This window comes from Chiroxiphia lanceolata, chromosome 9 (assembly GCF_009829145.1).
Source record: "Chiroxiphia lanceolata isolate bChiLan1 chromosome 9, bChiLan1.pri, whole genome shotgun sequence".
Taxonomy (NCBI): Eukaryota; Metazoa; Chordata; class Aves; order Passeriformes; family Pipridae; genus Chiroxiphia; species Chiroxiphia lanceolata.
Genome location: NC_045645.1, coordinates 22977200 through 23004723, shown reverse-complemented (window position 1 = coordinate 23004723; position 27524 = coordinate 22977200). Strand labels below are relative to the sequence as shown.

General features: G+C 38.0%; 1 protein-coding gene across 2 annotated transcripts; it reads right to left on the bottom strand.

The window, feature by feature from the left end:
- On the bottom strand, positions 1–27351 carry ASPM (assembly factor for spindle microtubules). 2 transcript variants are annotated; one of them, XM_032695880.1, is made up of 29 exons: positions 27044–27351; positions 25597–25740; positions 23870–25223; positions 22866–22967; positions 21990–22136; positions 21143–21388; positions 20919–20986; positions 20241–20382; positions 20033–20163; positions 19198–19373; positions 18952–19097; positions 18788–18873; positions 17210–17425; positions 16144–16354; positions 15911–16056; positions 15681–15809; positions 14236–14430; positions 8665–13287; positions 7542–7691; positions 7047–7213; positions 6038–6197; positions 5280–5489; positions 4619–4768; positions 2559–2750; positions 1912–2104; positions 1266–1420; positions 825–1001; positions 409–581; positions 1–327 (listed from the first exon to the last, which is right to left on the bottom strand). In XM_032695880.1, exons 1-29 carry the CDS (start codon positions 27332–27334, stop codon positions 222–224), a joined length of 10386 nt encoding a protein of 3461 aa, XP_032551771.1. In that variant the 5' UTR covers positions 27335–27351; the 3' UTR covers positions 1–221. The 2 variants fall into 2 exon arrangements, 1 of the variants encoding a protein (XP_032551771.1); XR_004358457.1 differs by lacking the exons at positions 1–327; positions 409–581; positions 825–1001; positions 1266–1420; positions 1912–2104 and having other exon boundaries at positions 2647–2750; positions 4619–4770; positions 5281–5489.
- Positions 27352–27524: the final 173 nt, after the last annotated feature.

The following is a 27524-nucleotide window of genomic DNA, read 5'->3' as shown; positions in this document are numbered from 1 at the left end:
TAAAATCGAATGAAATGATTTTATTGTAAAATGCTTTTGGTAGTACAAAACAGGGTTTCAAAACTGTATACAATACAAAGCGTTACCAAAATATTAACTGCAATTTGAAAATACATTTCCAAGGACAGCTTGACACTTGTTTGCTTTCTTTTAAAATCATTTAGCCAACTACTAACACATACATACTGTACAAATACATTTTCCTATACATCATTTACATTTCAGTAGCAGGCAATACCAAGTGTGTCCATCACCATCAGAATTGCTTGCAGAGGATCCACGATTTCTCGCATGTTATCTTTCCTCAAGACCCAGTCTGGTTTAATTCTGTGAAAACATTAGTGGCTTGTCAGTAAACTATTACATTGCCACAGCACAAACAGAAGACTAGATTTTTTAAGCACTTACTTTGAAACTGTTTTTATTCTTAAAGGAGTTACTGGAACATAACAACTTCCGCCTAAGACAGTGTTTGTTTTCTGCTTCACAAGTGTTCTCTCTGCATCCATTCTGTGTTTCCGAGCTGTAAGTTTATACAGGCTTTGAATGCAAGGAACAGTTCTTGGCATGCCTCGGATTTCCTGAGAAGAGGTGAAAACAGCACACAGTTACGACCACAAGTTCAAAAGCAGCTTCACAAATCAAGAAAATATGAGTGTTTTCACCGTCTTGGAAAAGCTTGTTTTTTTAAAACCAGAGTTTAGTTATAATAGCCCTAATAGGTATGGCAGAGAAGGAAAGAAAAAAAATTATAAATACGACCAAAAATATGTAGGAAAAGTACGTTAAATCAAACCATTAAACCCAAAGCATTTAAGTCTTACCAAAGCTCTTTTTGAGTCCTTTGAAAGGATGGCCAACAAACAACAGGTCTTTGTGAAAATGCTTCCTCCTTTCTCTGAAACTTTGTCCCCAGCTTTCCCTCTGTACATTTGCAGGAGGTCTAGTAAAGTATCTATAGAATTTTCTGCATCATAAACTGCTTGAGTAGTTCTTTCATACTGTTATATAAGAAAGAGACAAGAGAACTTATATAGACAGACTTCTAAAACATCTTTTTAGAAGTTAACAGTTAGAGGTTAAAGAAAAAAGTAAAGTCCATATTCTCCTCTAGAATAAATTTGTAGTTAATCTGGCATCCAAGCAATAAAAATCACTTCTGTATGTTACACAGTTGTAACACATTATAAGAAGGTACCTTTCCCAAGTACTGCAATAAATAAGCCCACTGCTTATAACTCTGCAAAAGAAAATATTAAAGTTACCTTTGAAACATTAAGTAGAACCTGAACGGAATATCTGATCACATCCATGCATGGAACACTCCGGTTGCAACTTCGAATCAGAACAAAAATACTGAAGATTGCTCTGCTTTGGGCCATATTTTCACAACACAGTGAGGACAACCTGGTAGCCACCTCTGTGACAATTAAAGGGAAAAAAAAGTAAAGAAAACTCTGAAGTTCAAGCAATTTAATTGGAAACCAAGATTTTCTCTATTTTTAAGTAGAAGTGCAAAGAAGTAAAAACTTCACTTATTGATTTAAACAAGTATTTCTAAACGAATAGTTTTGATATTCCAGACTAAAAACTATGCAGACAAAATGATCCACAGAAAACATACACTGAGAGTAAACATAATAATAAACTTATGTAAGGTATAGCATTACTAGGACTGACAGGAAATTAGAGCAATCATTCAGGATTTCCTTTTCTACATAGCCATTTAAATATTGTTCTGAAATCAATAATCTAATTTCAGTCTGGAAAAAGCCCCCATTATAGTCTCAAACATGTTCACATTTTAGAATCATGCAGAACGCTTAAATATCATTATGAACTCTTCTCAGCTGAAAAGCTCTAGTGCCTATCATCCTGGAAATCTATCAGTTATTAAGACAAAATACTGACCAAGATGCTTTAATGCTGCAAGAATGTAAGACAGATGTTTGTATTTTAGAAGGTATTCAATTGCAGTTGCAGTTCTGTTGCACAATTTGTTTTCTTCTCTGCTCTTTTCATTAGCCTTTGCTAAACTGTGTCGTAAAGCTTTAGTTTTTGCTGTGTCATTAATCTTTCTCCAAGAATATCCTCTCCACAATGCCTACAGAAAAGGAATTTCCCGAAAAAGAAAAGTTATAAACAAGAGACAATACATGAGAACTTCCATTACCACTTCAAATCAGTTTTACACAAGTCTGCCAAAGTATTTGAATGATCTTGGGTATTGAAATTTATGCAATTACCACTCAGTGTTTAATCGTTCAAATACTGGACTTTCAAGACAAAAGGCAAAAAAACACCTGTTTATTTACACTCCACATTTACACACACATTCCCAGCAAAGGCACTGCAACCAGTATCTGCTTAATATTACTTAATAATCTGTTTGCCTTTAGCTTTCATGTCTAAACAGAAGCTAACTTGGCTTGCAATTTAACTGATAAATTCATCAACCAAAGTAAACATTCTTCCTCTCCCCAAAAACCCACGAGAGAAGAATCAGAAAATAAAAATAAGAATTACATAAGTGTCATTTTCTTACAGGAGGTATTTACCTGAAATTTAATTATTCCAACTGCAAATTTTCTCCTACGTCTGTAAGCAAGGAATCTTTGCACATTTCGCTGGATTATGGTTGCTGCATCATGTCTGTGATTCAGCCAGCCTCGAATGGCACGTTGTAATAGAATGATTCTTTGATAATCTCTTAGAAATCTCTTCTGTTGCATTTTTGCTCGGAACCATCTCTGTTTAAAATTAAAGTACTTTTTTTTTCATTTATTACTTTTCCCCTAAATTCCCTTTTCCCATCCTAAATGAGCATTGATAAAAACTGAGGAAGTGTTTTAACATGAACTTTGACAGATGCAGGCATTACAAACGTCCCTAGCACACATATAACCTCTATGATTCTGATTAGCCTTGGGGTAGCTGAAATGCAAGACTTCAGAATGAAATCTTAATTAGGAGCTCTTAGGGAAGAATTCTGAGGAGAGAAAGGTAGAGAAGGAAGGGTAGAGATGTGGATAGCTGGAATTGTCTTCAGTTAGAAGGGACCTACAATCATCATCTAGTCCAACTGCCTGACTACTGCAGGGCTGACCAAAAGATAAAGTATGTTATTAAGGGCATTGTCCAAATGCCTCTTTAACACTGACACGCTTGGGGCATCAGCCACCTCTCTAGGAAGACTGTTCCGGTGTTTGATCACCCTCTCAGTAAAGAAATGCTTCCTAATGTGCAATCTAAACCTCTTCTGGTAAAGCTTTGAACCATTTCCATGTGTTTTATCACTGGATTACAGGGAGGAGAGATCAGCACCTCACCCTTCCACTTCCCCTCCTCAGGTAGCTGTAGAGAGCAATGAGGTCAGCCTTCTTTTCTCCAAACTAGATAAACCCAAAGTTCTGAGCTGCTCCTCAGAGGACATGTCTTTCAGCCCTTTCCCCAGCTTCATTGCCCTCCTCTGGATGCATTTGAGTACCTTCACGTCCTTCTTTACTGCAGAACTGCACACAGTACCCCAGGTGAGGCCACACCATCACTGCACACAGCAGGACAATCAGCTCTTCTGAGGGCTGTCATGCTGTGCCTGATGCACTCTGCGATGGGGTTTGTCCTCTGGGCTGCCAGGGCACACCCACACTGAGCAGCTGTCAACCAGCCACCCAGATCCCTCTCTGAAGAGCTGCTCTCCAGCCACTCCCCTTCCAATTTATGCTTGTGTCCAGAATTACTACAACCTAGAAGCTTTCTTTCTCTTGGCTACCTTTTAAAAACACCACTCCACTTTACTAATTTCCCAGCTCTGTTTCCTCCCTATATAAGGAAAGGAGACAGGGTACCCCGCACCAAATCAGAGCAAAAAAACCCTCTTCCACCCAATTTTCTCTTGCCCTAAAGGGAAAATCTAACTTATGAGGAGAGATTACAGATTTGTATATATGGAGGAGTAGTGGGGCAAAGTTTGCCATAAGATCCTAGACTAGAGAACAGCTATTTCAAGGTTCCCATTTCAGCCTCTCCATTTAACCAATGCTAACCTTCCAGTAGTGGAACTATGCCAATGGCCAGTTTGGAGACATGAAGATAAGTTTTACAATCAGGTAGTGCTACAATACAGATCTGATTTTTGATCTCGTTTTAGATAAGTAAAACATGGTTATATTAAAACGCTGCAACAGGTTTTGATAGCTCTAGAAGATTAGAAACATCCAACCAAATAAATCCCTGTATCCCAGGAGATTGTTCATGTAAAGAGATGCTCTGCATTCCCCAAACCTTACAGGTTGTTGTGTCTGACCTTTCCTACTTCCAGTAGGATGTAAAGAAATAGGCTAAGACAGCACTCAGATTCCTTTAGCAAGCTTGAAGGTCTGAAGGAAACAAATTTTCCAATCCATCCTCAGCTTTAAAGTGCTGCAGAACTTGCTGAGACCCACCCTAATATAGTTAGCTCAGTATAAGCATCCTTATTTAATAATAATAATTTAGTAACTCCATAACTTAGCTTTATTTTCACGTGCGAAGGAAATGCAGTGTCTTAGTGTTACAGCTTAGCTCACAGAAAAGAAATTAGACTACATTACAGAAAAGCATTTGGCCTTAGACTAACCTGTATTATAAGAATAGAGGAGATCTGGTTTTGTGCAAGTTTTAAGGTGAGATGAATCCTATATGCCCTTTGAATTTTAATTGCAGAGAGATGATGATATGCAGCTGCTGTAAAATGAAGTAGTCTCTTTTTTTGTTTCTGTTCTGAAATCTGTAGAAGGAAAACAATACAAGGAATATTATTAATTTTTATACTCTTAGGTAGCTGATTGCCTATACAAAGAACATAGTACACAGCAATATACTGTTAGATGCTGGAAAATCCCCTTGGAGGTCATTACCTCAGAACTAAAGCAAGCTAGCTTTCTCTAATCTAAATGATAACACAGAAGTGATTGTAAGCAATAACATTAATACATAGCAGAGAACAATCTCGTTGTAAGCCTGTATGTGCAGAAGTATCAGTTAAAGGTAAGCCACAAAACACTTCAGAAGCTAAAAAACACCCAACAATGAAAACCTACTTAGTTCTAAAGGATTGTGAGAAAAGGATCGAACTCTGTTTTGATCTATTTTGACGCACCCAATACTCAAAGCAGCCAATAAGAACTTGATTTCAACAATAAGAAATCAGGTTTTCCTCTTCTTGCCAGTCAGAATTAATGCTGCTCTAGAGGTATATTTTACATCAAAAGCACAGTTTTAATTTGAATTATACCGACCTTTTTTCTGACTAAATAACCCCGTATAAATGCTTGCAGTTTAATGACAGCTCTTCTAGTCTTATTGTATTTCATAAATTGAAGCCGGCCTTCCTGCCAAGCCCGCAGATGTTTTTGGATAATTACAGCAGCAGCTTTTTGTTGAACAAATTTCCTTCTTGCCTTGAAACCTCTATATGCTTTTTGGATCAAACATGCAGCCTGAAGCTTCTGAAAGAGATTTTAAAGAACGAGTTGGTGATTAAACTTTTGTTCATTCGTGTCATGATCAATATATATATTTATTTTTAGATCTGTTTCTTTTTTTCCCCATCATAAGAACAAAAATGGAATAAGAAATATCAGCAAACATATAAAGTACTGGTTCATATCAAAATACACTTTCACAATTTGGAAGGTCTTTACCTAAATGGGGTCAAATATGAGCAATTGAACTTAATCCTTTGTAAGTAATAAAGCCAGAAAAAATTTGGCAAATTTTTGGCAAAATTTGGCAAAAAATTGGCAAAATTTTATTTTGGTATCAGTATAGTAAGGGGTAATTCAACAACTGGTACTGTTCAAAACCAGGAATCAACCCTGTTACTTAATGCAAAAAGGATATTTAATATTTTGAAGATTGAACAGTTTTGGTTTGAACAATCTTTGTTCTGGTCCCACCTTTTCTATGATTCTGCACATCATTAACAAAAATCACTCAAATAGATGGAAAACTTTTAAAGCAACCATGACATAGCAGAGTGCAAGTGAAAACATACCTCTCTTAGAAGTTTTCTAGCCCTGTACTGTCTATATGCCAGCTGAATCTTAACTGCAGCATTCTTAGTTGCCAGAAAGTGATTCCGAATCACTCGTGCCGTGAGGGTTGCCCTCCATCTTCTTTGGATGGTAAGTGCACAGAACTTCATTTCCAAAAACCTAACATAAAAATGCAGTTTTAAATAAGAAAACAGTGATGGCTTACAAAATTATTAAGATAGATATTGTGAAAGCAGAGCCATTATCAAACAAATCTTAGAACACCAAAAAACAAGGGATACCTAGCAATGTTGGCAGGAAGACTGATTTTGAATAGAAGATAATTTCCATTTTACCACAGTAGGTACTTCTGTAATTTGCTGTCAAAGGAGACAGTAGCTTGAAAGCATTGGACAGACTGACATACTACAGGTCCATAAAAGGATAATAAGCAAGGATGTTTAACAAGCAGGGATGCTGAGGGAGGACCTGGGAAAGCAGAAAGTGGTCAGGTTAACATATCCCTAAACAGCATCCTCTGCTGCTACCGGCATGGGACATGGTTCAGAATGAGACGAGCTATCAGGCTGATCTAGTAGAGCATTTATCATAAAAGCATCTCACAGCAAAATAAATGTAAACTAATTGAACTATTCCATTACGGAGTATACTGAAATAGCTTTTCAACTTATTAGTTTTATGTTGGAATTTGAACAACATTCAGAACATCCTTCTTGAGAAAAAGAGAGAAGTGGAAAAAAAAAAAATCAAGGCCTACTCTTTTCTAGATCCACAATAAACAAAATTTAAGTTTGTGAGGGAGCTTCCACTCCAGAAAAATAATTAAACATAATGAAAATCTTGCACAGGAGAATAACTCCACCCGCACCAAGAGGTGCATGTTATAGGCATGGTGCAGGGTCAGAGCCTGAGAATCTATTGGCATTTGCCAGAATGCAAAGCAGCACTAAATAATTATATAATAAAAGCTTTGAAAAGTAGAAAAATTTATGTCAAATTCAATGTTACCAGGTCCGCAGCTGCTTCGTCCTGAAGTGACTCTGAATAACAAGTGCAGCTTTTACCACAGTTGCATATTCCTTTCGTGCTTTGTGACCTCGAAACCAGGCTTGGATTACTTGTGCTGCTCTCGTTTTTTTAACCCACTGCCTGGCTTTATATCCTCTATATGCTGCCTATTAAACATATAAAAAGAAAAAGAAATATTCAAAACTTAAGGGTTTTATTTGTTTAAGGGAACAAACAAAATTAAAAGGAAAAAAGTCACGGTAACATGAACAGCTTTTAGGATTCTCATTTCTACAGTATTATAAATATCTAATTTCTCACAACTAGAAGATGTCTTCAAAAGCAAGTGAAACACATTCAGGGAAAATCCACTAATGCAACTCTCCTTGATGTCTGCAAAAATAATTATATTGTGAAGAAACAAATACGAGAGAGTTAAAAAAGAAAAAAACAACAACCAAACCAAACCCCAACAAAACACGCTTTTATGATTACCTGAATTCTAATGGCAGTTCTTTTCATTTGACGGTATCTTTGTTGTTCAATATGTTGCATCCGATGGGCTCTGTAGTGCTGCTGTATTAGTACAGCAGAAAACTTGCACCGAAGGTATTTCTTTCTCTCAAGAAATCCACGGAAAAATGCCTTAAAAGAAAAAGACATAATTCTTGGAATATTTAACCACTTGCATGGTATTGACTGGGAGTGTTTCCATATTTTTAAATATAGCTGTACTCAATGACTTGTTAGAAAAACAACAATATAATACATTTCTGATTTCACAATTTATTTTTTTTTTTTTTACTTTTTAAGCAAAGTAATCATATTTACATTGTTCAGGATACATAAGCTAAACATTCAGAAAAATAACCAAGAGGCTACCAATTTCCCCCAAAACATGGAGATAAGGAAAGCACACCTGTTTTCTTATCTGTTAAGCACAGCATGTGCTTTCCAACAAGATAATAATAGTAACCTAAGAAATTGTCAGAGAATTATTTGGGTTGGAAGGGAACTTTAAAGATCATCTAGTTCCAACCCACATACCACGGGCAAGGATGCCATTAGATCAAGTTGCTCAGAGCCCCTTGTTATTGTTATCATCACCATCATTTCCCTTTCCTCCCTGATTTGAGGGAATTTCTGTCCTTAAATTCCTCTTCAGAATGTTACCTAGGCACTCAAATTAGTCTAGGGACATTTAATAAACCTAGAAGGACTAACATGATTGATTCATGTCTTCCTAAAGGGAAGACATGAAGTCTTAAAGAAGTCTAAGTCTTAAAGAAAGTCTAAAGTAAATTTTTGTCATTTACTTCACTTCATACTCACTACCAGTACCTTCTCATTTCAATACATCAAGACAGCTTTCATTCATATTCTAATCAAATAAAACATTCCTTAAGCTTTCAATATACAAGGGAAAGTCAGTTCTGACCTAAAGAACCTTATCTCTGTGCACTATGGGAGTAAGCTTTATACATCTGCCATGTAGTACACTTCAGAAATTGATTTTTCTTGAGCTTTAAACTGTGGTTTGCAAGAGCAGTAAACGTTAAAAGCACCCACAAATTAAGAAAACCACACCCAAACCCCACGACTATTCATTCCAAAGTACCTGAATTTTTACTGCGCTTTCTTTAACTTTGTGAAACCTCTTCTTTTCAATGAATCCTCTGACTCTAGCCTGCACAATGATAATGTTCCTCCGGGTTTGTAAGTAAGCCATTCTTTGGTGTTTCACAGTCAAGTGGGATCGGTAGCACCGCTGTAAGACAACTGCTGCTTTTCTATAGCTTGCATACTGTGATTGAGTTTTACGCATTAAGTAGTAGGCTTGTAATGTAATAGCTGCTGTTTTAAGTTGAACATATTTTCTACGTTGCACAACCATCCGAAGAAAAGACTGAACCTTTCTTGCAGCTTGTAGTTGCCTTGCTATTTTTCTTGCTTTCAAACCACGGAAGGCAGACTGAATAACGACTATTGCTTGTCTTTGAGCCAAATACTCTGCTCTCTGTAAACGAGCCCCGTGACATGATCTGTACCACCTCTGAATAGCAATTGCTGAACTCCGGATCAATTTATAGTGAGTCCTTGTTCTTTGGCGTCGGAACATTGACTGGATTGTTATTACTGCTGATTTCTTTTCAAGAAAATGTCTCCTGTCTCTGCACATTCGTAAGAATGACTGAATGCACCGTGCAGCAACATTGGCTTTATACAACTGCCTGGTTTTTTTAGCGCGAAAAGCAGCTTGAAGGCAGATGACAGCCTTTTTCATTTTTGCATAGTTTTTCATGTCAGCTTCTTTTGCCATTTTGGCTCTGAACCTCTGCTGTATGATTCTGACAGCCCGGCACAACTGTTTGTAATGCCTATGCTGTATGTACATGCGATAACTAGACTGTATTACAGTGGCTGAAACATGCATGACTCTCAGTTTCTGCCGTGCCTTCATGCCTCTGTATGATGCTTGAATAACAAGAACAGACTTCTTCATTGTCAGATATTCCTTCCGTTGTTTTTTTCCTTTCACGTAGGATCGATAGTAGCTCTGTATAACAATAGCTGCAGTTCTCATATTTTGATAGGACTTTCTATCCCTGTGCATTCTATAGGCTGACTGTATTGCACTGGCAGCTGAATGCATGTGCTTGATGCTGTTCCGCACCCTGATACCTCTGTACACAGCCTGTATACAAATAGTTGCTCTGCGAAGAGAACGATATTCCAAAGTATGCCGTCTTGACAGAAGTAAAGCCCTGTATCTTCTCTGAAAGACAAGTGTAGCTGCTTTAAGAGAGAGGTATCTCTGATGTTCTCTAAAGGCTTTAAAATTTTTCTGAACAACAGTAGCAGCACGGTGCATTTCTCGCTGTTGTTTTCTTGCTCGCATGGCTCGAAAGGCCTTCTGGATACAAGTTACTGCTTTCTTTAATGAAGAGTAATGCTGTACTGCAACTTTCCTTAGCTTATTCGCTCTGTATCTCTTCTGTATTAGCTGGGTTGCCCACTTAAGTTTTCTGTAATGACGGTACTGCCTATACATTTGGTAGTTTCTCTGTATTGTAAGTGCTGCCTCATGTCTTGTCCTCAAGAAGCATCTTGTTTTCATTCCTCTATAGGCAGCTTGAAGTACTAAAACAGAATTGTACAGTTTTAAATATCTTTCTCTCACATGCTTCCCTTCCCTGTAAGCTCGATAACGTTGCTGTAAGATTAGTGAAGCACGTTTGACTTCTCGATAAGAAGTGTAAATTTTATGCATTCTTAACATTGCTTGAATAACTGTAGCAGCTTGATGCTTTTGCTGCATTTTTTTCCTTACCATAAATCCTCTGTAAGCAGACTGTATGATAACAGCAGCATTAAGGAAAGAGATATATTTTTGATGTTGAATTTTTGCCAGTTTTGTTGCTCTGTATTTTCTCTGAATTACAACAGCAGCTGCCTTAATGGAAAGAAAACGTTTCCTTTCAAGAAAAGTTCTAAATCTTCTTTGAATAATCACAGCTGATTCACTCATAGTTCTGATAAGTCTTCTTGTTTTCGTACCACGGAACGCAGCCTGGATGAGTAGTACAGCATTTTTCATCATCATATACTTGTGAACTTGCGCATTCCTCTCCTTACAAGCACGGAACCACTGTTGAATCTGCTTAGTTGCCAGCAACAATTTTCTGAAATCCCTCTGTTGTCTGCGCATTCGATAATAAGACTGTATTACTGCTGCTGACTGATGCATAGTTTTTAAGTCTTGTCGGACTTTCATGCCTCTGCAAGCAGCCTGAAGGATTATGATAGACTTCTTTAGTTCCAAGTACTTTTTGCGCTGTACTTTGCCTAAACAAAATGCCCTATACTGTCTTTGAATTCTAATTGCTGCCATTCTCATTGACCGGTATTTTATGTTCATCTGATGCATCTTAAACGTGGCTTGGATGCAAACAGCTGCTTGATGCATACAGCGAATTTGTCGTCTGACTCTTACACCTCTGTAAATCGCCTGCATTTTGACTATGGCTCTTTTTAAAGACAAATATCTCTGCCTTTGACATTTAGCATGAATAACTGCACGATAACGCCTTTGCATAGCTATAGCTGCAGATCTAAGTCTTTCATATTCCTTCTTGGCCAGGTAAGATCTGAAGGCAGCTTGTATAGTTGTAGCAGCTTTGTTTAGTTTTTTTAGTTGTTTTCTCACAGTCATTCCACGGTAAGCAGACTGCAAGACTAACACAGCTGCCTTTGTTTTTAGATAAATTGCACGTTGGTTTTTTTTCATACAGTAAGCTCTGAAGTATTTCTGAATCACTAGAGTGGCTTGTCTTAGTTTCTTGTATTTTAGTTGATTTACATGCATCCTGTAATAGGTCTGAATAACTGTTGCAAGATTGTGCTTCTGAATTGTTTTTCTCACAGCTTTCCCCCTCCACATTGCCTGAAGACACACTACAGAGTTACGCAGCTGAACGTATTCTTGCCGTTGTTTCCGGCCCATAACACTGGCTCTGTAATACCTCTGAATAGTTAGCACAGCATGGCTCACAAGCCTGAACTTTTTCAGAGCCATGAATTTTCTGAAGGCAGACTGTATCACAGTAGCAGCAACATGCTGTCTTCGAATCTGCTTTCGAACCTTCCAGCCACGGAAAGCTGCTTGTAAAGAAAGCACTGCTGCTCTTGTCATTAAGAAGTTCTGTCTTTGCCTGTTACCAATCCTACAATTTCTGTACCACCTCTGAATCACAACGGAGGCTTGAACCACTGCTTTGTGTTTCATTCGTGCAGCATGAGCTCTAAAAGCAGTCTGAATTTTAATAGCAGCTCTATATTCAAGTTTAAGCTTTTTGCGTGTTTTATAACCCCAGTAGGCTGCCTGTAAGCACAGAGCTGCTTTTTTAACTTGCAAGAATTCCTGCCTCTGACATCGTTGTTTTTTGTATGCACGATAACGTTGTTGAATGACAATGGCAGCCCTATAGATGCTTAAGTACCGTTTCCTGTCCCTTCTCATTCTGTAGCAGGCCTGAAGAAATACTGCAGTCTCCCTCCACCTCTGTATTTGTTTCCTGACAAGATAGCCTCGGACTACAGCCTGAATTCTTATGCAAGTTCCCTTCAATTTCCTAAAATCTTCTTTAAGTTGAAGAGCATATCTATGAGACCGATACCTTCGCTGGACATAAAGTGCTGCCTCCCTTAAAGCGCAATAATGTTTACGTGCTTGCCACATCTTTACAAAAGCTTGAATCTTTACTGTCGCACCTTTCAAGTTTTTAAATCTCTTCTGGACGACATAAGCACGGTAACTTGCCTGAATTTTGATCACAGCTCTCAACATCTGAGCCTCTTTCCGAGCTTCCATCCCTCTGTAGGCAGACTGGAGAACAATGACAGCCAGACGCATCCTCTGGAAAGAAGCAGCTGCTTTTTTAGAGGCGATATGTGCCCTATATCGAGTTTGAATTACAGAAGCAGCATTTTTAATCTCTTTGTATCTTTTTACTTGCTGGTATTTCCTCACATGTGACTGCAGTGTAGTAACAGATTTTTTTAATCGCAGAAATCTTTGTTTCTCTTTTTTCATTCTCCACAGAGATTGAACAACACAAACTGCTTTTGTTTGCCTGTACAGCTTACGTGCCTTCATGCCTCTAAAAGCAGCTTGGAGAACTATCACTGCTGCACGCTTTTGTAAATAGTGCTCTCTCTCAGTTTTCCCTAGTTTATAAGCTCTGTAATACTGCTGAATTATCACTATCTTTGCCCTATGTTCCTGGTAAACACGTCTGGCCAGCTGACACCTGTACCAAGCCTGAATCTTGATAACATTTTGCCTAATATAGAGATATTGTTTAAGGTCTCTGTGCATCCTGTACCAAGACTGTATGACAAGGGTAGCCCTCCTTCTCTTAGCCAGTTTTGAAGATTGCCATTTTCGGAAATAAGTCTGAAGTACTAAAGTCGCTTTAATTTTCTGTTGAATTTTGTGTTTTCTCCATCTTCTGAATGCAGACTGAATAGTAAGTGCTGAAGACTTTAAGATTTTGTATCTCTGTCGATCTTTTTTTGCCAACTTAGATGCACGCAGATGACTCTGAATTGTAACAGTAGCCCAAACAATTCGCTTATATGCAGCAACAGACTTCACCATCCTTATCCTTGCTTGTACAAAAATAACATAGTATCTTAGCTGTAAATATCTTTTCCTAGCAGAGTATCTCCTCCAATAAGCCTGCAGGAAAAAAAAAGAGAAAATTTTGTATTTTCTTTACAGTATCTCAAGTTAAGCCCAAATTTGAGGACAATCATCTTCAGACTTTTTAAAGATTTCTTTATTCCTACTTAATCTCTAGGAAGGTAAGCCCAGAAATCTACATTAAAAACAAAACAAACAAAAACCAACCAAACAAAACCACCCCAAACAAAAACAAACAAAGATCCAAACCCAAAACCCACGAAACAAAAAAAGAAACAAACCCCCCCATAATAATAATGATTTTAAAAAAACCCACACCACATCAAAACAAAAAGCAAAAACCGAATGCTTGAATCACTGGGTTTTTTTAAAGCATCTTAAATTCTCAGAAAAGACTAAATTTGCCCTGCCAACACTAGATTCCCTTTTAAACTATTTGATAAATCAGTGTTTCTTTTAACAACCATTCTAAAAAGTCTTAAGAGTGTAATGTTTAGCTTTGGGTAATAGTGGCAAAAGTATCTTGAGAAACTGAATTAGCTGTCCAACTACCATTGGTAACTAATGTCTGCCAGTCTGAATGTGCCCACAGCAGGTAACACAACACTAGGAGAGCAATTTTTAATTTTTTGTAAAACCCTGTTTAAGTAATGTTCAACAGCTACAAAGAGGAAAGCCAATACAACCTGATTAGTCCCTTGACACTGACTAGTTTAAGGCCCAGTGTTTTAATGTTTACAGTGTTCCAAAATATTCACTAAGAAGGAGCAATTTTTAATTTAATAACGTATTACTATCTCTCCCTGAAGATAGTTATTAAAACATCTCAAAAGTAGAGGGGGGAAAAAAAAGTAAAAAAAAAAATATTACACTTCACGAAGGCATCAGTTGCTGCAAACTGAACACATAGTCCTCAGCAAGACTCTTTCTCAGAAGTTTCAAAGAGGTTTCCTTGCTGTGTAATCTAACTTTAAATTGTATTACCTGAATGACTGTGGCAGATTTACTTCTGGCTTCCTCCAGTTTTGCCTTTTTCAGATTGCAGAAAGTCATCCTGGCCAAGTATCCTCTCCAGTGCTTCTGGATGGAAATGGCTGCATTCACTCTCTTCAGGATGTGTCGACGAGACAAGAAGTTTATTGCAGATTTCTGAATTATCCGAGCAGCTCTGTCTCTTTCCTACAAAGAGCCATCTGAACAGTTAGGACTGGAATTTTCACTCAAATTTTTGATGTGATTAACTATCTAGAGCAATCTCTTAAAAATTAGGCTTGTTGATACACATCTTTTCTTCACTATAGTAAAGGAATATTTCTGAGACAGAACATTTTATTTGGATACTTTGTAAAAGGTTGGTATCACTTAAATTTGCATCCTCCTGCCTTCATCATTCTTCTTTACAAAACAATTTTTAAGCATTCCTATGCAACCCATTTTTAAGCCTCAGTTTTAGTTCTCATTCATAACCGTTTAAGATACCCTCAGTAATGGAACACGCCAGAGTGCTCTCTAGCTATCTTTAAATAATATAAAAAGTATAAAGATAGTCAGAGCAGCTCATGTCCATCTACCTCAGAGTTTTGTTTGCACAAACTAACCAGCGTTTTTGTTGTAACCCAGAGATTGTAGTAACAAACTGGTGCACGTCAAAGTAAAAGAAGCAACTAACAAATGTAAACCATCAATATTTAGATCATTCCACTACGAGCCTATCCTACCACAGTGCAAAGCATATGTGAGTACACTGTAAGATTATTTTTAAAAAATAATGCTGGCAATGCCTAAGTGGTTTTGATTCCTTCTCCCCCTACCAGCATCTTTACTATTAGTTATTTCAAAAGACTTGCAAAGGGAATGTTCTGTCATCATTATTAAGGTTGTGTAGATTTTAAAAAGTAAAAAAAACCCCAACACCTGGAGATGAAAAAGCCTACATAAATACAACCTCTGTCCCCTGCTACACCAGAGATTCTTAGAATATTTCACTTCAACACTGTTCCAACATCAAATATTATGTATCTCAGTAAGACACAGAGGTGGCATTTATCAATCTTAATGGTGTCATACTTTTAAAACCCTCAGAAGTTCTGATATAACTACCAGAGAAGCAAGAAATAAAATACCAGAACTCATGAAATTTAATTCAAAACACTGGTGAAGTTTAGCTCCTAAACCAATATAGTAAATCCATGCAGAAGTTTAATTACTCTTCTCATTTTGTAGACATGAATAGGAATTAAAAATTAACTACTCCCTTTTTTGTGTTAGTAATTACACCAAGAAGACCGCATGTTTTGATGATAAAAATGATACTCATTCATTTAAATGCCAACATTATTTCAATAAACCCGTATATCCCAGTGAATTTATATCCTTTATTTCTTATTTCTCAAAGTAGAAGGTATGAATATTGCACAAGCAAAGAGTACCTGATGTAGCTTCAGTTCCCTTTTCAGCCTGTAATTCCTCCAAGCAGACTGAATTATTCGTGCAGCTCGAGTTTCGTGCCGCAGATCAAGAAGCCGCGAACACAGGAATGACAGGTAAGTAATAACAATCTATACAGACACAGAACACAGCAAGTTAGGGCTATACAGAAGAGCAGAACACATTCACAGGAGGGCAGAACACATTTACATCAACTCTAAAGGCATTTTACCTTCTCATCAGGAATTGTATTTGACATGTCTGAGTGATGAATCATTGCTGGTATTCCGCCTAGGTCAGAAACTGCAGCATTGATCAGCTGGAAGTTTTTCTTTTCGTTGTCCAAGAGTTCCTTGTATAGGACTGAGGGAGTTACAGCTTTGTAAAGAGAAAACATTAGTCAAATCAAAATTGTGCACAAACGAAACAGATTTAACATGAACTTCTGTGCATCAAATAACTCACTGTGATCAAACATTTCTTCCATAACATTTAGAGAAGTATCTGACTCTGACGAGGAGGAAGAGTTTAGTCCCACTCTAACAGTTCTTGAGCATTCTACTGTTTGAGTTGTTCGTTGGCACACAGCTTCCAAAGGCACGTAACACGGATGATAATGATGAATCAAATGACATAATACTCTACCATCTGAGAAACACACTGTGAAATTTTCAACCTATTAAAATAAAATATAGCAAGATACAAATTCCTTCAGTTTTTGTTACCAGTAACTGGAAATAGTTTGTTCTTTGTACCTTTGAATGTGACCAAGTGCAAATTATCTTTGAACAAAAAAAAATTTGGAACTAGTGCTTCCTTTGAACATTTGCTGTACTGTACCATACAGCTGTGAGAAACCAGAAACAAAATAGATGTGAATCATTATATAGTAAATCTACAAGGGAAACATTTAGAGAAACCAACCTTTCTACAGAAGCTTTCCAAATAAACTTCTTCAGATACCTTTACACTAGGTTTTTAATGCAGAAATAAGTTTTGAACTTGCATCAGTCCCAAGTGCTCTGTTTTACCCTTTAGAAAAACTAGCAGCTGCGACTCTATTCCCATCAGAGACACGTGTCTGACCAATGCTTCCCTTCTTGGAGGAAGCAAACATGTCCTTTCTAAACAAGCATCTCTGAGGAGAGGAATTGACCTTATCCCTCACATCAGTTTAATTCTCATAGTTCCTATAAACAGTGAACATTCTATGAACAAATACTTGTACAATGAATACTTATTAAAAATACACTCATTCCAGCAAAAAACCTTCTAGTTTTAAAAGGCCATTTTATGCATAAGACTAACTGGAAGGGGAAATCCTTTTGCTCAAATTTGTTTAAAAAGAGAGCTGCAGCTAAACTCACAGAATGATGGTTATTTCAAATCAGATTAAACAAAGTCCAGAAATATATTTAAAACTAATTATTATTGGCTGCTACTACGCATTTGATAGTTTGAAGAACTCTGTTCTGTGAAGAATTATGACAGCACAGGATGTACTTGTTGAAGTACACATAAAACTACTTACCTTGATATTGTAAAATCCACAAACAGCATTAACCCATGTCATCAGGAGCTTCACATTTTCACTGTAACTCTGAGGTGAGGAGTTATCATTGTCTTCTTGTACTCTAACAGAGTTTGGAAAAGTCTTGAGAGCACTTAATTGAGCTTTTCTCTTGTGTGAGTTATTCAAAAACTCAATTTCTTCTTTTAACTGTTCCACATTCAGAAAAACATCCACCTAATAGGAAGAAAAAAGAAGACGACACGTCAGCAATCTGACATGTCAGGCACTGCAGCTACTGTATGCAGAGGCTTCAGCCGGGGGATTGTAAAGAGAAACCACGCTTACTACTTAGCAGTACCTGCTACACAGAATCAGCAGAGGATAATCTGGACTTTCCAGCATAGATGGCAGCAAAGAAACCTCCTAGAATCTAGCCTCCCACTGTTCTGTGGGAGAACAGTTACTTCATTAGTTAATAGCTGGGAGAAACAGGGAACTTTTCCCTGAAACAGCCTGTGTAATTTCACCAGAGTCTCAGAGGAAACAACAATTTCAAAGTCTCATCTGCAATTCCACTGAGCCCACGCACCACTCCTCCTCATTTAAGGGATTCTGAGAGGACTTCAGCTGCCGTTGTTAAGGGTGTGAGAAGACTTGGAGAACAAGTAACGTATCCACAGGGCTTGGATAAAGCCACTACTCACTGAAATTATTTCTTCAATCAAAAGCAATTCAACTATGACTCATGCATCAGGAGAACTAACTCAAGGAAGGTAACTACTCAATAGTGTAAAAGTAGTTAAGAAAGAATATAATTACATCTGATTTTTATGATGTTGTCTGGTTTACTGATAGTTCTGTGTCTATACTCTTCCATATTCTTGCTTTACATATAGTTAATTGCACTTATATTTCTGACTACTTAGTGGTGAATTTCCATCTCAACTTCTATCTTATTTTACCTTCCATATGTTATGTTCCTTCCAGCTGGATTTGTCAGCTGTATACTTATTTTTAAAGTACCATCCAACACAAGTTAACTCTTAAAACAGTTTAAGAAAACTATTTTTGCTTCCTCTATTATTTTTTTTCAGTGGCTTTGAAATGCCACTGCAGTAATGCCTAAGAAATCTTCGCTCTTATTTCAAGAATGTTTTATATGAAGCAGTCAACTTGATGAATGGAAAAAAAAGTAGAAGAGCTATAGCTTCAGAGCTTACACTGTAAGCTCAAAATGTCCTTTTCAGTTAGTAGGAGTTTACCAGCAGTTTGAGATTAACATTATTTTACTTTTAAGTATCAATTTTGCCAGTATACAGCATAAACTCAGAAGTTCATCTTTTTTCCAAAAATTGTATGAATGTATACAAGAAAAAGCACAGCTAAAATGTTATCCAAACTGTACTGTTAGGGAACACTTAGCAGTTCAGCCAAAGCTTGCACAGAACTTTGAACATATAAAGCAAATAATTTCAGTCTAAAATTTGATTAGTAGAGGTTTTCACAGACAATAAATATTCCTGAAAGACTGGTTGTTTTCATTATTGCTTGTTTGTAACTGGTACCAAACAAACAAAATAAGTAATTGAATAGTACCTGGAAGGCAAAGACAATTTTCCACAGGAGTGCTAATGTTCGTTCTCTGTGTCTATCCACAATATCCCTGGAGTCAATTGAAGCACCTGTCAAATAAACAAAGGGATTGGAATGTGCACTAGTTACCTGATGCACTTAGAATAACCCTGATTTCTAGGCCTTACCATTTTCATCTTTCAAATGTATTCCTCGCTCTTTAAGGACATTGAGAACAATATCAACATTATGCATTTTCTGTAGACGACTTATTGCAGGAACTCTCAGTTGTTTTGAAAGATTCCAGTTTTTGGTCAGAAGCTCCACCGTTCTCCTAACAAAGGTAATTTCACAGTTTAATGCCTTTGCTGAGCTCACATTCGGTATTATATAAAAGACAAAAAGTATTTCAAAATAATTCTGTATCAACGCACACGAGACGAATGCCACACTGTAAGTCCACAGCCAGATTTGTTACAGCAAAATCAAATTCATCAAGTGGAGTTTGAATATGGCAGACAGGTAGTCCTAGGAAACCGAGATGGCGGGAAAGGTCACCTTCACCACTCAGGAAGTCCCGGGAAAATGCAAGCAAAAGGTCTTTGCTAGCCTAAAATTAAGGAAAAAAAAAAGAAAAATAAGATAATCTTAACACTGCGATATTTGTCAAGCAGAATACATTTCTCCCAAACTGCATTTCATATTTCCTTGTCTAATATTTATATTAGTATATTATTAAAAAAATCTATTTTTGGCCAGTTCACACAGCTTTAATTGTGTCATCATACCTGGCTGCCATGTCACTGAAAGCACCACCAAATTCAGGAATACCTTTTTCTCCATCTGTCTGTCTACACAGTACCAACGTAACATTTGTTAATCAAAGCCTTTGTATAACAGATGTTCCATAGTCTTTCTTATCACAGCAAAATAACAGAAAAAACAAAGAGAAGAGTCCATCAAACTGACCTGCAGCTTAAGGTCAGCTGCAGCATCCTAGAGTAATATTTAAAAATAATGCAGAAGCTCAGACTCAAAGAGGGAAGTCGAATAACACAGGACAATGGAGTCCTTCCTACAGAACCAAACGCCTCAGAATTTTCTTGGGAATTCCATTCCGTGACCATGAGATGGTATGTTGAGAATGTTCATGCAAAAGGCTGAACAGTCAGGACTTGTTAAAGTACGTAGTCAGATAAAAAAAAAATACATTCTATATGGATTCTTAATATAATATTGGAGGGAGCTACTAAATCACAGCTCTCTTACCTTGAACTCTGCATCCTTACAAAAGAGGCAAGGGTCATGTTCAATCATCCTGGACCGTTTGGCACAATCCAGGAAGCAAACTAACAACAGCAATTTTTTCAGTGTGAATTTTGACAAAGCTTCCTCATGACCTAAAAAGACAGAACCCATTAAGTGATGGTTTAAAAACTAAATACTAAAAATGAATTATTTTGAAAGCAGTAATTACCCTCTCGGTAAAGGTGAGGCACAGTGGGATGTCTGTATTCAGCTGCAATGTCAGGGTTCCAGAGCAGGCGATTAAGGATAAATATTGCTAAACCCATAACATCACTATTACTCTCCAATGCTATCAGTTCTCCATAAACAGTCTAATAAGAAAGGAGGGGAAAAAAGCAGAAATGGTTAAAATTATGTTAAACACTATGGAATTTTTTTTAATAATATACATTACTGAAATTCAGAAGTAGTAAACGGTAATTAGTCTCTAAAAATCCAACAGTTTTCAAATGAGTCACTGAAGGGTAAAGCCAAAGGACATTTCAGAAGATCAAATCTTATTTCAGAGTATGTATAATCATCTACGTCTTAGGAATCAATCAGGAATTTCTTTAAGACAACTCCATTCTTCTTCAGTTTAGTAGACTGAAACTGATAGGGAAATGCTTTTGTGTTATTGGTCAGGGAATTAACTTCTACTTTCCTTGATTAAATATTTTCCTTCTTAATAAGGTAAACACTTTTTCAAAGCAAGTATCTTGTAATGATTTAAAAGATATGTAAACAAGCTATAACTGAATTGAACCTACCTGAATTAGTAAGAGAGAAAATACAAAGAAACCCAAACCAACCCCAATTGCTAGATGTCCTTTAAACTTAGATTATAGACTATACACAGTGCACTGACCTCCAGACCTATACGCAGCCATAAAGGGTTGTAAGACAAAAGCCAGTTGAGCACTTTCTGCCTCTCTCCTGCAAGAGAGCATCTTGTAATATTAGATCCAGCAAACCTTTCATATTAATGCAAAAATTTCTATTAACCAATTTTAATTTAAATCAAATTAATGTGCAAATAATCCTTTTTCTACTTACAAGAAAAGAGAGAATGCCAAGTTGTAGTATTCCTACCTATATCTTTCCAGAGGTGTCTGTCTCTACGAACTAGCAGACGTCTAGTTTCAATCTCAACTTCCAGTTTCTTAATAGCTCTGACCATTGTTTCAGAGGTGAACAAACGACAGGCTTCACGGCGCAGCTTATTCAGCTTCCGATGAGCCGTATAGGCCTTTAGAGACGCTTCATCTTTCGTTGGTGCTTTAGGAAGGCTCACTTTGTGATGGTTCTCTTCTCCCAAGATAAGAGCGGCTGCATTTACTGTTTAAACACACACAAAAAGTATCTATTTACATCTCAAATAAAGGTAGTTTTTGCCCACTTCTCAGTAGACATTTTGCTATTTTCCTTCTGACTAATGATTTATCCCTCAGGAAGCTTGTCAGCTGTTGCACTAAACATATACTGCCATGTACAAGTATACTAGTCAAGTATTTAATATAACTGCTTATTTCATAAGTGAGCAGTGCTAGAAATTCAGTTTTAAGATCAATGGTACACTCTTAATTTTCTTCAATTAAAGCTAAAGATAGAGGAAAAAGTAGGTTACCGTTATTTTAGTAAAGTGTCAGTTACAATGTTTGCCAGCAGGTGGGGATTCCTCACCCAACATCCACTGAGGAGAACTGCAGCCATATATTCCAGTGCATTCTCCTTGTAGAGCACACTCTCCATGCAGGTGTGTGGTGTGCTGTGCTTGCCATAAGCAAGTGTGCCATCCACAGTTATAAGAAGGGGAAAAATATGACTCTGAAAAGGTTTAGTGTGAAGTGTGTGCTACTACTATTCATCAATATTAGTAAAGTATGTTATATAATGTTTAAGAATATTAAAGAAAAAATGAAAATTCTTGTACTTTTACCTTGTGAGGTATTTGTTTTTACACTGAAGTCATCTGGGGTAAGTACAAAATTTAACCACCAAGTGAAACCTCGTTGCTGTTTCTCCTTCCAACGTTCATCATAAAACATGTTCTTAGCTGCAAAAGGCATTGGGTGCCTAGGGATGACTTTAAGAAACAAACAAACAAACAAACTGTAAGTCTTCGCAGTTTTTGAAATATTTGATAACCAATACACATTTCATTGTGGAAAGGATTAATGTTTGACATTCCATTTAGCACTATAGCAGAAAAAAAGCAGATTCTTGGAATCTTCAGTGACTGCAGAACAGCCACTACTAAACAAATTGCAGCCACAAAATGTGGACTGAGTTATTAAAGCACTAGAACTAAGACAAGATATCTAGAACCCAGGCCATTTGCAATGGGGTAAATCCAAGTTGAGCTGTCTTACAATCAGGAAGAACCATTGTATAGATGCATTTTTCTCGTCAGATCAACTTAGTATTCTTAACTCTGAAAAATTATTATCTTGCTGGTAAGAAATTTTTTCCTCTTAGGTATTCTGCTGTTGTCTTAAAACGTTGTCGAGTATGGAAGAGGCATTTAATTGATAACCATCAGTAAGCTGCAATGTAGCTTTTAGATTTACAGGCAAAACTGGAAGAAAGTAACATTTACCTTCAGCTGGCTGTGTGTTGCAACCAATTTTGAGTAGTCAAAACAGATCACAAAAGGTTACATATATTATTCTACTAAATATTGATTCATTTTAGGTACAATCGTCCATTTCATCTCAACTCTAACCAGTTAGGTCTTACCAGACATTAGCAGTACCACATTTGTGACATTCAGTTCAGTATATACTGTTTCACTAAATACCAGGAGTCTGCCTACCTGTTTTCTGTGGTTTCACAAATGTCAGGTGAGACTGGGCCAATCCAGGGACAGGTTTACTAATTCTTTTGGTAGTTTTAGATGCTTTCTGAACTGAACAACCTACAAGCATTAACACACAAATATCAACAGCCAGTATGTCAGTGAAAGTTACTGTATTAAAGTTCACGTCACTTCTAAAGCACAGAACTAGAGCAATTCCCCATGAACCCACTCAAAATATCAATAACCTCCTGTTATTGGTGGAAAGTTAGACAAACCAGTTTGGCTACAATTAAAAGGGAAAAACGGTTAAGAGTAAATAAGTGCTCTTGTATGTTCTTCCATTTACTAAGGAAATGTACTGCTTGAATTTCATTACCATGTCTAGAAAAATCTACAAAAGGCTGACAACAAGCTAATTACAGACAGTAAAAAGCAGGTAGAGTGAAGAAGACATGGGAACTACTTCACTGAAAGGTTGGTCAGGTTGCCCAGGGAAGTGGTACAGTCACCATCCCTGGAAGTGTTCAAAAGGTATATGGATGTGGCACCTGGGGTTATGGGTTAGTGGTGAACATGGTGGTGCCAAGATAATGGTTGGACTTAATAATCTTAGAGGTCTTTTCTAACCTTAACAATTCTATATTTGAAAACACAGGACAACAGCAATGGAGTGAAATATTCACAATGGTAAGTGTACATAAGGTAAATATTGTGCAGTAAGTTTCTAGTAAATTAAAATTACATAACAAAGGCTCTGCTGAAGAACTGCCAGATACTTTTCCTGTTATTGTCATGAACAAATTTACACAGGAATAAAGTAAATTTGAAGCCAATGACATAGCCAAAACTCTAACCTAGTTTTCAGATTTTTAAAGTGCAGATGTCTAACAAATTGCAAGGACCCACATTTCAGAGATATAAAATATTTCTGACTGTTGCCAGACAGTTCAGTTTGCTATACACATTTCATAATCAAAGGCATCTTTCAGAAAATGGTAAATGAAAGAAATGCTGCTCACTTGCTTTCTTTCTCTGCCCTGTTTTCTCTCGGTTTGTGGGTTTGAAGGCTGATGGTCTCACAGTCGTATGTGTCTGACTGCCCGTGCTAGATGTAAGAGCTCTTTTTCTTTCCACTTCTTCCACATACACTGAAGCTGTGACTCTACTATTTTCTACATAGGTTTCACTTTTCCTCTTACGACACAAAGAAGTTGATCCAGTAGGAGATGAATTTACTTTGTTGTTGTGACACTTATTTTCAGCTGAAATGGGACCTGCAGCTGGCAAGTGTTCAGATATTTCTGCTTCTGTACGTACAGGCACCACATTAGCACATTCTATTATTGCTTTATTAAGGCATTTTTTAGATTTTGGCTGGCAGGTTTCTGCTCTTGTTTCTTCAGTAATACCAGGTTTACTTTTTATGACAGTGGCAGAAAGAATTGGACGTTTTTTTGTTTGTTCTCTCTGAGAAGAATTATCAGTCTGAGGTTCCTCTGCAGAACGAGAACTACAGTGATTTTCTTTGAGTTTATCATCATGAAGTGATGCTACATTATGCATCTCAAAGACTTCATGTAAGTTGTGTTCTATGCAAACATGAGTTTCTGTCTCTACATCTCCATCCTTTCTCCATTTTGAGGGTAGAAATCTCTTTACCACGTAAGTCTCTGTGGTAGATGATATTAATGCTGCCTCAGGTTTAGGAGTCTTTGATTCCTTATCTGACAAACTGTCTTTCACAAATTGCTCAGGTGACAGAATTGTAAAATGCTGCTCTATTGTGTCTATATCCACTTGATAATTCCCATTTACAAAAGCATCTGGACTTAAAATTCTCCTTGTACTTAAAGCAGGTGCAGATGCTGAGTGTTCTGGAGTGCAAACTGGTGAGAGTGTACAATTAAGAACTTCTGCATTGTCTGAAATTGGTAGTTGTGCTAATCCAGCAGAACTGTAGACACTTTCAGATTGCAATTCATTGTGCTCATTAACACATCTCTTGACATTATGGCTGTCTATCTGAGGCAATAATTCCTCATTTACAGAGGCAGCAATATCTGCAAATGTAGTAGATCTTCTCATTGCAAGGGGTGTGCTAACAGTACTATGATGTTCTTCTGGCACTGGTGCAATAGGAGACGGAGGTAATTGATTTTCTGAGCCAAGAAGAGTGTCATTTCCTAGGGACATACTATTTTGCACTGTGCTCTGATTTTCACATGCCTGAAGTGGACGTCTAAGTCTATCCACCTTCTGAGAAACTTGAAATGTTTTATCAACATTTTTTATTTCTGAAGTACTCTTTGTAACTTTTATTGCAGCAGAGGTTTCTAAAGAGTTTTTCTTTTTTAATTTATCCCAAAGACTCCTCTGAAAAAGAACCATAAATAAAAGTTAGTGTGCTGACTTCCTAAATACTTCTATGTGTAAAAGTGAACATTACTAGCATATTTATTCAAAGTTTAAAAACACTATAAAAAGAACACCTAATACAAAATTCACAATATGTTATTTGCAGCCTTGAAAGCAGTTTATTTGGTCATGTTTTAGTTTTATTCTCTAAGCTGTAATGCATCAGCACCTATTTTCCAATCCAGCACGAAAAAAAATGAGAACAATGGTCATTTCCACAGACAGCATTATTTATCAATTTTTAATTCTCCTTCACCGAATTTTCTAGTAATAAAAACAATATCTGCATCAGCTATGCCAAAGTAACAGAATTAAGACACCATAAACTCACCTTTTTCTTCGGGGGCTGCTCAGCAGCACCGAGGAGCACAGCTTGGTGTTTTACAATGCCATTAACAACAAAAGTTACCAGCTCTCTGACTTTTCCTTCTTCTAATGGTGTCCATGTCACAGAAACAAAAATTCTTTGTCCTGACTATTAGAGAAAAAGAAATGTTCAATACCTAGCATTTAGGTACACTTACATAACATTGAAGATCAAGTAATCAAACGAGGAGCAGTATATAGAAGTAACATATATTTCGACAATGTGAAATGATACACAACTGTTAAATGTTTAAATACCAGTTTTCCCCCTCTGACATGTAAATTTAAGCAATCACTACCAAAAATGTCATATAACTAAAAGGACATATGCCTCTTAATGAAACTACAGTGGAGAACAAGCAAGAATATGTATAAATATAACACATAGAAAGACAAGATTTGAGTAAAGGTAAGTAGAAGAAACTACATAATTTTTTGCATATATTAACCAAATAAGTCCTCTAGAGTAATTCTGAGAGAATTATAGTGGGACTAATAATCAGAGGTTAATTTTGAGGACCTTAGCTGGCCCTAAATAGAAGTGTCAAATTTTTTAGTCAAATGATGTGCAAAGATGACATTTGACATACAAGCTCTTTGAATAAAAATAAATAAATAAAGACATTGCAAATGATCAAGGACCTTACTATTCATTAATTACTACGGGAACCTGTTATTCAAATACTTCATACCAAGACTCCAGCTTGGTTTTATAAATACATTATTGCAAGAGATCTCCAAAGCGTTTCCTCCTCTCTCACAGACTCTGGACAGCCTAGGTGACCGTAGGTATATGTTTTTCTAAACTGTCCTTTTAAAAACTGGCACTAATTGGACTAACCATACTTTATATTTCCTTGAGAATCGTAAATATTTATTCCTAGCTTAAGCCTTCTTTGCTCTCTATTGTGTCATTTAATTAACGTGCAGAACAGTGTATTAGCATCCTCTTCAAAAGCTCTCTCAGCCTTTTTCCTAAACATATATCCTCCAACTTTCTGACAGGCCACTGTTTAAACACCTCTTATTCTTCCGTCTCTGTCTTTAAAACCAGATTCCCGGAGAACAGCTAATTTCACTTTGTTTTTCGCACCTTGCCGCACGCACCCCTCTACTGAGCCTTCGCAGCCTTGACAGCCCCCCGGCCCCGAGGGCTCGGACCCCTTTGGGGCGAACCGCGGGACACGATCGCGGCACCCACAGCCACCACCCACACCACCACCTACAGCGGGGCGCAGCTTTCGGGTGCCGGCTGCCCAAAAACCCAGGAGACGCGTGGATCTCCCCGGGGGCAGGACCGCGCCGCAACCGGTGCCTGCCCCGCTCCTCCCTCGCCCCCCGCCCCCGCCGGGCACGGCTCGGGGACGCCCGGGTGTCCCCGCTCAGACACCCGGCCCCGCTCCCCGCCGCACCTGCACAGCGAAGCGGCGATGCTCAATGCTGAAGCCCTTGGCCGGGAAGCGCTCGACCACCACGTCCGTGTGCTCCTCGTTGGGGTTGTCGACTCCCAGCAGGAGCGTGCGGGAAGCGCCCACCCGCAGGCGGCCGAAGCTGAGAAACGGCGGCCGGGAGAAGTGGCTCAGGACCAGCACGGCTGGGCCCTCGTCCGCGTCCTCCTCGGCGCCCCATCGTCGCCGCCGCCCGGGGTTGGCGGCGGGGCTGCACTCCCAGCGCGCCGCTGACGGGACGGAGCCCGCGGCCATGGCCGGGCAGCGGCTCCCGCACAGGCCGCGCTGCGCCAACCGCCGCGCCCGCCGCGCGCCCCTTCAAACCCGCGGCTCCGCCAATCGCCGCGCCCGCCGCGCCCGCCGCGCCCCGCCCCCCAGCTTCTCCGCCAATCAGCGCCCGGTGCTTCATTTAAACGCCCGAGCTCGCAGCGCACGGCCGTGAGAG

Coding starts and splice junctions, on each gene's coding strand:
- ASPM (XM_032695880.1), bottom strand. CDS start 27,334: ATGGCCGCGGGCTCCGTCCCGTCAGCGGCGCGCTGGGAGTGCAGCCCC. Junction 15,810..15,910: donor ATACAATTCCTGATGAGAAG/GTAAAATGCCTT, acceptor GTGTCTGTATAG/ATTGTTATTACTTACCTGTC. Junction 7,692..8,664: donor AAAGCGCAGTAAAAATTCAG/GTACTTTGGAAT, acceptor TTTTCTTTTAAG/GCATTTTTCCGTGGATTTCT.